At 30.1% G+C, this 9,572-nt stretch overlaps 1 protein-coding gene across 2 annotated transcripts in view; it reads right to left on the reverse strand.

Annotated features, from left to right (window-relative positions):
- Positions 1-1,683: 1,683 nt before the first annotated feature.
- Positions 1,684-9,572, reverse strand: part of LOC117121822 (tyrosine-protein kinase receptor Tie-1-like) — a 13,255-nt gene continuing 5,366 nt past the window's right edge. Inside the window, exons 6-13 of one of the 2 annotated variants that reach the window (XM_033267170.1) lie at positions 8,197-8,364; positions 7,482-7,613; positions 5,829-5,879; positions 4,563-4,619; positions 4,205-4,261; positions 3,843-3,899; positions 3,100-3,584; positions 1,684-2,300 (exon numbers count right to left, since the gene is read on the reverse strand). In XM_033267170.1, coding sequence (XP_033123061.1) covers positions 3,511-3,584; positions 3,843-3,899; positions 4,205-4,261; positions 4,563-4,619; positions 5,829-5,879; positions 7,482-7,613; positions 8,197-8,364 — 596 coding nt within the window. In that variant the 3' untranslated portion in view covers positions 1,684-2,300; positions 3,100-3,510. Of the gene's footprint in view, positions 2,301-3,044; positions 3,585-3,842; positions 3,900-4,204; positions 4,262-4,562; positions 4,620-5,828; positions 5,880-7,481; positions 7,614-8,196; positions 8,365-9,572 lie in introns of both variants that reach the window. The other variant, XM_033267181.1, reaches the window with a different exon arrangement.

Raw genomic sequence — 9,572 nt, forward strand, 5'->3', positions numbered from 1 at the left:
AATATAATTATAATTATTATAATTATGTTTATTATTATTAACTACTGTGTATTATATAATTATTTTAATGGTATCATTAACAATATTATTATCATTATCATTATTACTATTAATATTATTATTATTATTATTATTATTAATATTACTGGCGAGGAATCCATATTTTTTATGGTTCCGGATTGATTATAAAGATATAACTGATATGAAAAATACGACGTTTTTGTCATATAAAATGGAAAGAAATCTGCATGTTAGTCTATGTTTATCGTGAAATTGATTATTGTGATTAAAAATTCGGTTTATTTAATAATTAAAATGTATCATTTTGCATAAAACAAACATTCACTATCAGTTAGGATTGTTCAAATATATTAAAATTATCATTATAAACTCTACTATCATTATCTTACTTCTGTAAACAAACAAAATCACAAACTGTGAAAAGGACAGATTTTCAGATTTAATTCAGTTAAACAAGTTCAGATTAAAGTTATTATTATGAATTACTATCACTATCTTACTACTAACAAATCACGTAAATTGTGAAACGGTTTCGTGTTAAAAGTCAAATAAATGCAGGTCTCTCAAATGACTGATTGATTGATGATGACAAATACCTGCATCGTTAAATCACCTTTTAATAGGATGATTATTAAAATAGTTTTGATTAATTATTAGGCCTATACGATTTATTTCTACGTCTATTCGCGGAACCATGAGCCCAGGGAACAGTTAAATTCCATGTAATTTAACTGTTCCCTGATGTGCCATTTATTTCATTTCAATCGTTTCATACAGAATAATTTTAAATATACAACAATGGTGAAATGCTTGTGTATAACGATGTAAATTAAATAGTTAAAGTAAACTAACAGGAAACAGGTCATGAAGTAGGCATAGCGTTTAGGCTCATGACCGGTGTAAATATTATACAGACGTACATCATGACACATTTATAATAAGAAGTAATAATAATATATATAACAATAAAAATAATAATAATATTAATACAATAATAATAATAATGATAATAATAATAATAATAATGATAATAATGATAATAATAATAATAATAATAATAATAATAACAATGTTATTATAATATAATTACATTAATATATTATATTATATACATATTATATTATGTATTAGATAATTAAATACAATTATAATAACATTGTTCTCTACATTTGAGCGTCATGAAGTTTTACAAAATGTTTATTATTTAGATAAATGTGTATACTAGGTTTACTAGCTCCAATGTTATTGCTTTGACAGTGTGAGCCAAGCAATTATATTGTATGTTTTACTGCCTCTGAATACCACACTTTGCTGTCCAAAATTGAGTCTTCTTATAATATAATCATTTTGGTTTCTTGCTTGATAATTTTTTTGAGAATGGCAAAGATGCAGTATAATTTATATCACCATAATAATATATATTCTTTGTTTTATATATATATATAAAACAAAAAATGAGGAATCAAAGAATGGACAATAATAATAATAATAATAATAATAATAATAATAATAATAATAATGATAATACTAATAATAATTTAATATAATAATAATAATAATAATATAATAACAATATAATAATAATAATAATAGTCCTAATAATATAATATTAATATAATAATAATAATTATATATATATATATATATATTTATATAATGATATTCAATATGGTTTAAAATTTTATCAAAATTTAAAGACATGACGTGATACAGTACAAATGTTTTTGATATTCCATGGCAATCTGATCACGTGACATACTCAATATTCTTATTTTATGTTAATAAAATAATGATGTAGCAACTATGTGTGCGCTGAACCGTGAACATCTTTAAGCAATTAAAAACCTATCCGCTCTGCTATCCTTGTTTTTACTGGATGGCTGAAATGCAACTGAGTCTCATTAGCGCACTGTCTTTCGGATGAGACGTTAAAAACCGTTGAATGTTATGACCCATTTGCACGTTAAAGAAAAGATGTACTTCGGAAAAACCAGGAAATTTCTTCCGGTGACTGCCCGATTCAACATCAGTAGAACCCGCTGTCTTCAGAATTTCGTGGGTTATTTCTTGTGGTATTCACAACAATGAAATCCAATCCAACATTTCTATAATGTAAAGTTATTATCTCCATGATTGTGTCAGGAATACGAGATTGATGCTATTGTTCAATTGCTTAAAAGTTAAAAAGTTGTTAATGAATATGAAATTTGAGGGCGGATAAAATACGCCATCTGTTGTTTTAGTCCATTCATGTGCAATAGTTATACTGGATACTATATCTGAAAAATAAAGTTAAGTAAATGAATATAAGCATATTACGTATTAAAAATGCGCTGTCTGCCATAAGCAAAAAAAAAAAAAAAAAAAATAAATAAATAAATAAAAAAATATCAAATGCATATTTGAATTGTCTAACTTGTATATTTCCGTTAATAATTCACAATTAGAAATTTGATGAGAAAAATAATTACCCGTCAATTAACAAACACTTAAATGACACCTTTTCTGTATTATTTTGTATAGACCCCTAAATTGGCTGGTAACAAGTTTAAGCATTTTTGCAGAAAAGTGTCTGTAAATCAGCAAAAACTATTTTTTTAACTAGGTGGGCAATCATACCTATTGTAATACAGAGAATGAACTCGTACATCAGGAGTTGGAGAGAAGTTGCTATCGAATGCAAGAGACAACACATCAAATGGGAAGGGACGAAATACACTGGCACTAGTGGGGTATCTAGGAGTCTTGAATGGGGCTGATGGGGGTACGAATGTGGAATGGGGGAATCGATGATTAATTGAGGGGCGCTAGGTCGCAAAAATAAGTTGACTTGTAACTACTTCAGGTGTTTTTTTTTTACTTCCGACACTTTTAATGGGGGAGGGGGCGCGACTGGAGTGCCTGCACTCCCCAGATACGCCACTGGGCACAACATCTAAATTTGAAGCAACATTTTGACTAGTAATTATTCACATTTTTGCTCGAAAATTATATTTATAGGCTCTTAATAACAAAATCCTTACAACAGTTTCTGTCTCTTAATAGAATGTTATCGTCGTGAAATTCAAAAGGAATTACATGTTTCAATAAGATTGTTCCCGACATATTCTTTTCGTTCGTGTTGTCGTTATCAAGGTTGAATGCATTTAACTTGTCCCCCGGTGTGCAATCGTGCAAGAATAGCCAGCCCTTTTGAAGACTATGTCCAAAGATTATTCGATGAATCAGGATGTCCGTCTTGAAATTTATCTCGTCATTTGTAATCTGAAAAATCTCCAAAATCTTATCTGCAAGTTAAAAAATTCTTGTACCTTTTACTAACCTGTGAGATGCTGTAAAAAAAAAAAAGGTTAGACAGACTTAAATTAACTGACCTAAACCATTCTTCATCATTGTCACCGAGAGGGTTCGCGATTGGCTGATACGCATTTACAAATTACCATGGAGCTATAATACGTATTATAGGTCCATGTCAATTTGACAGACACATTACCAATATACATTACCATGAGAGGTTTCCATACTCGTTGTTCTATCACTCGAAGGTCCGTGGGAATTTGTTGCTGAAATATAAAGTGAAAAACACGTAGACTCAATTTATAGTATTACGATCTTCTCACAAGAAACACTTCCAGATTAATAGAGAATATTTACATTAGTGTTCAGAATAAAACTTTAGTAAATTATTAACCTAATGCGATGCTGCAAAGAAAGTTCCGACTCGTATTAAACATAAACCATCTTAATTTTCTTTACAAACTATCCTGGAGCTACAGTACAAATTAAAAGTCCAAAACTAATTTTGCATCAGGGGGCATTACCATGAGTGGTTTCCATGCTGGTCGTTCTATCCCTCGTTGGTCCGTTGGTGTTTGTTGCTGAAACATATAAACGTTGAAAACTGTTAGACCACGATTTATGTTATTTCGATCTTCTCACAAGAAAAACTTGCACATTAAGAGAATATATGTTCGTTATGTGTTTAGAATAAGACTCCAGTAAGTTATATTAACCTATGGCGCTGTTGCAAACGAAGAGGTTAGACTTATATTAACTGACATAAACCATTCTTCAACATCATCATCGACAGGGTTGGCGATGGAATGGTTCACATTTACAAATTATCATTGAGCTATAATACGAATTATAGGTCCAAAACTAATTTGACATCAAGGTACATTACCATAAGTGGTTTCCAAGCTGGTCGTTCTATCACTAGTTGGTCCGATGGTACTTGTTGCTGAAACATATAAACATTGAAAACTGTTAGACCACGATTTATGTTATTGCGATCTTCTCACAAGAAAAACTTGCACATTAAGAGAGATGTCCGTTATGTGTTTAGAATAAAACTCCAGTAAGTTATATTAACCTATGGCGCTGCTGCAAAAGAAGAGGTTAGACTTATATTAACTGACACATACCATTCTTTAACATCATTATCGACAGGGTTGGCGATGGAATAGTTCACATTTACAAATTATTATTGAGCTATAATACGAATTATAGGTTCATCATAATTTGACATCAAGGTACATTACCATGAGTAGTTTCCATACTGGTCGTTCTATCACTCGACGGTCCGTTGGAATTTGTTGCTGAAATATGCACGTGGGAAATTGTTAGATTATGATTTATGTTATTTAGATTAATTAATTAATTAATTAATGCATTCATTCATTTTAGTGTTTTTACAGCAGAGCCTATGATTTATGTTATATAAGTCTTATTACAAGAAAACATCGCACATTTAGAGAGAATATTTACGTTAGTATGAAATAAAAGTCCAGTAAATCATATAAACAAGGCACTGTTGTGAAAGAAGAGGTTAGACTTTTAGACATTAACTGACAGTAAACCATTCATCATCACAAACAGTGTTCGTGATTGAATGGTACACATTTACAAACTATTATGAAACTATTATACGAATTATAGGTCCATTGTCATCAAGGTACGTTTCCAAGAGTGGTTTCCATACTATTAGGCGCTGCTATAAAAGCACTACAATGAATGAATTTTTACAGCAGAGCCTATGATTTATGTTATATAAGTCTTATTACAAGAAAACATCGCACATTTAGAGAGAATATTGACGTTAGTGTTTGAAATAAATGTCCAGTAAATCATATAAACAAGGCACTGTTGTGAAAGAAGTGGTTAGACTTTTAGACATTAACTGACAGTAAACCATTCATCATCACAAACAGGGTTCGTGATTGAATGGTACACGTTTACAAACTATTATGGAACTATAATACAAATTATAGGCCCATTGGCATCAAGGTACGTTTCCAAGAGTTGTTTCCATGCTATTAGGCGCTGCTATAAAAGCACTACAGTGAATGAATGAATGAATGAATTTATTAATTATATAACGAATGAATGGATGAAGGAATGCAATTAATTAATTAATTAATTAATTCAACCAACCAACCAACCAACCAACCAACCGAATAATTAATCAATTAATTAATTTATTTATTCATTCAATCATGCAACGCAGTTGATAAAGTTATCATTGAGTTATAATACGAATTATAGGTCCATAATAATTTGACATAAACATTTTTCAATTAGTGCCCCGATAAATCGCTAAAAACTGCTTTAATTAAATCAATACTCTGGTTATCTCATAAATGGCCTAGCCTGGGTCTAGACTATGGCCGGCAAAATCACCTTATTGCTTATCTCATGTTAATATATATATTCCATGCGTATATAAAGCAGATATTGAAGTTGTATATCATAAACTAGATGCATTAAAAACGATAAGTTAGTATTATTTTGACCTCGAGGTACATTACCATATGGTGTTTTCATAGAGGTTGTTCTATCACTCGATTCTTCGCTGGATACTGAAACATACAATAAACGTGATCAATACCAAAACCAATTATCATTGGAAATATTATTAGATATACTTAGATATATGTTTCAATTATTTTTCTTTTGCTAAATGACCACCAATTATGAGTCTTTCTTCAGGGACGATAGTCCCCTTGGGCTCCTGTCATGCAATCAACCGGGCCCTGAATTTGAATCACATACTGTATAGGGGAATTGGATAATACGATTCGCATTTTGATAATCTTTGGCGTTTGAGTTTTCTGTATACTTTACTGTAATTCATTGTCCAATATTAATAGAATTTAAAAAAAAAGTCACATAGATCTACGTAAAATGTTATATGAATAAGTAAGAAATATAAATTTTAATTTATCATATAAAAAATTCAGATTGTTAACGACCATTATGATATTTTGAAACCGATTGCAAGCCCCTAATTCAAATTATTTTATTTCTCCAATGACCAGAACATAAACTCTGTCTTACAAAATCTGCTTGAGCCATAGCAAAAAAAAATTGCCATGCCCCACTATCTTCATCATTCCTGAATGCGGTCCACTTTTGGACAGTATAATAATAATAATAATAATAATAATAATAATCATAATAATAATAATAATAATAATAATAATAATAATAATAATTATAATAATAATAATAATAATAATAATAATAATAATAATAATAATAATAATAATAATAATAATAATAATAATAATGATAATAATAATAGACGATTGAGTATATAGCGCGCAGATAAACATAAGCCTGTCTCTAAACGGTAGGTTCAAGTAAACTAACACTTGATCCGCTGGGTTCGATTCCCACCTGAATCACTTATATTTTGGGAACGTACTGAGTATTCGGTATGATAAAACGTCAGGAGGTCAAAACATCACTCCTAATAGGCCTAATGATGATAATTATGATGATGATGGTGATGATAATAATAATGATGAGGATGATGATGATGTTGATGATAATAATTATGATGATGAGGAGAAGAAGGTTTTCTATACATCTGGGTGGTGAATGTGTATTTTATGAAAATCCACTCTTTCCCGTCGAAAAACCATGACGCCGCCATTGGTTGGTGAATGTGTATCTCTTATAGTAGCAGAACCGCAACCGCCACGCCAAAACACCACCAAGCTTCTTATCTTACACAATTCTTCCTTTTTCTTTATTTTAATCAAACCACAAAGTCTAACTAAAGTCGGACACATACACTGACACACAAAAAGAACAAAAACCAAAATAAAAAATAAACAAACAGCACCTTAAACCCATCACGCCCTTCTTTAAGCATTAAATATTTTCTTGAATCTCTCTAATATAAATCTAAGGTTTTTGTAGTGAGGTTTACTATTTTGTATTTTGCGGGCCTAAATATAATATTTTGTTAAAAAGCAAAATAGAATTTTTAATACTTGGTAATCTTTTGTTGCCAAAACTAAAATGAGTTTAAAATGAGTAAATTTCCTGGTATATTTCAAACAAAAAGTTTTTCACAAAAACCCATAAAGGGGAACACTTCTTACAATGCACAAACACATGCAGTAAATTTTCTTTTACAATTCACCTAATAGTAATAATGAATTGGTTTTTACCTAAACAACGTGGGCTCTTGTAGCCAGAGTGGCATGTTGCATTCTCCTCACAGCCTCTGGAAGTATCACAATTGTCAAAGTCACAATGACAATCTTGTAGACAGTCAGCGCCATACTTACCATTTTCACATTCTAAATATAACAACATAGTTGAAAATAATAATGCTGTTTATCATAGATACATTTTTAAAAATTATGCTACATTACATTATACGTTATAAGTACATTTTTTAAATACATCTTTATTTACAGTAGTTTTATTTGATTTATAATAATTTTTTTATTGTGAGTTACATTAGTAATTACAGTCCAATTTACTGATGTTTCGTGGATTATCAGTCCACATGCCGATGTGTAGAAAATTTTGAAATAAGACATTATACTGGAATTACTATTACTACTGGTTATATTATTATTATTATTATTATCATTATTATTATCAAACTTATTTCGTTTCGTTAGGCCTATTATTAATATTGTTAAAAGATTTAACTATGACGTGCAAGTCAATATTTATCAAGTTATTAGAACGAAATAGTAATTATAACAGTTACACAATCTTTAATTATATTTTTATAATTGATTGATTATTTTTATTTACGAAAACAGATATTTTACATTTGTGTTACCTCTCAAATTATTATAAAGAATTTTTGAGAATTTTCGGTTTAAAATAGAGGAAGACTTTGTAAATTTTAATCCAGTGTAAACTTACCCGTTTTACAGTCAATTCCTTCCCAGCCAGCGTGACAGGCACAGCCCTGTGGCATTGGTGGGCAAACCAGTTTCCCTTTGCATCCGTTATTATTATTATTATTACCATTACCATTATTATTGTTATCAGTAAAGCACTCCTCGTCGCTTCCAAATATGTTGCCAGTAGCTGTAAACCAAAAACAACATCTAATCTTTAACAAGTTGCTAAATATTTTCATGTCGAAAAAAATCGGTGATAAAAAAAAAACTAAATAAATATAGACTTTACTAACCTGCTTTTGATAGTTTTTTGAGATTTTTTTTAGCTTTCTGTTATGTACACAATGTTTGAAAGACTGAATAAATAGTGAAATATTAAATGATAATGACGGTATCAATATTTTATTTGGGATATTTATGGTTATTGGTGATGACACGTGATAGTGATGTTATGGTGATGATTATGTTTATAATTTTTGTAATAATACGTGAGTAATGGTTATGATGATGGTGACATTTTTGGTTATTGGTTATGATACGCGATAGTGATGATTATGGTGATGCTTATGGTTATTATGATGATATGTGATAATGATGTTATGGTCATGCGTACTGAGTAATGGTTATAGTGATAATGTTGGTTATTGTGATGAGGTGATAGTGATGGAGATGATTATGGTGATAATGTTGGTTATTGTGATGATACGTGATAGTTTGGGTGATAGTTATGGTGCTGGTAATACTTATGTTATTGCGATGACACGTGATAGTGATGGCTATGGTGATGCCTTTGGTTATTGTGATAATTCGTGATAGTGATGGTGATGTCTAAGGTTATTGTGATGAACAAATTATAGTTATGTTAATTTATTGTGATGGTTATTGTGATATTGATAGTATATTGTGATGGTATGCCATAGTGGTGCTATAGACCATACAATAAATCGGCTATTAAAACGGTATAATTTATGCATTTGATAATTGGTAAAAATATTATATTGCTGGTTTATTGATAGCATACTTTAAAATGTCTACTAACAAAATTCACGTATTGAATTATTTTTGGTGCTTACTATCATATTAATAAACTACGGAAGCTTAAATTGACCTTCCGAGTTTCAGAGTTTCCAAGATAATTATCTTGGAAACATGGAATAAACACTTATTAAGACGTCTTTCCGAGATAATTTATCTCGGAAAGACGTCTTTCCGAGATAACGTATTTTGGAAAGACGGAATTCCAAGATAACATATCTTGGAAAGACGGAATTCCAAGATACCGTATCTTGGAAAGACGGAATTCCAAGATAATTATCTTGGAAAGACGGAATTCCAAGATACGGTATCTTGGAAAGACGTCTTTCCAAGATACATTTTGAGGATATTTCCTGCACG

This window comes from Anneissia japonica, unplaced genomic scaffold (genome assembly GCF_011630105.1).
Source record: "Anneissia japonica isolate Jap-2015-1 unplaced genomic scaffold, ASM1163010v1 scaffold1208_len1460985_cov181, whole genome shotgun sequence".
Lineage (NCBI taxonomy): Eukaryota > Metazoa > Echinodermata > Crinoidea > Comatulida > Comatulidae > Anneissia > Anneissia japonica.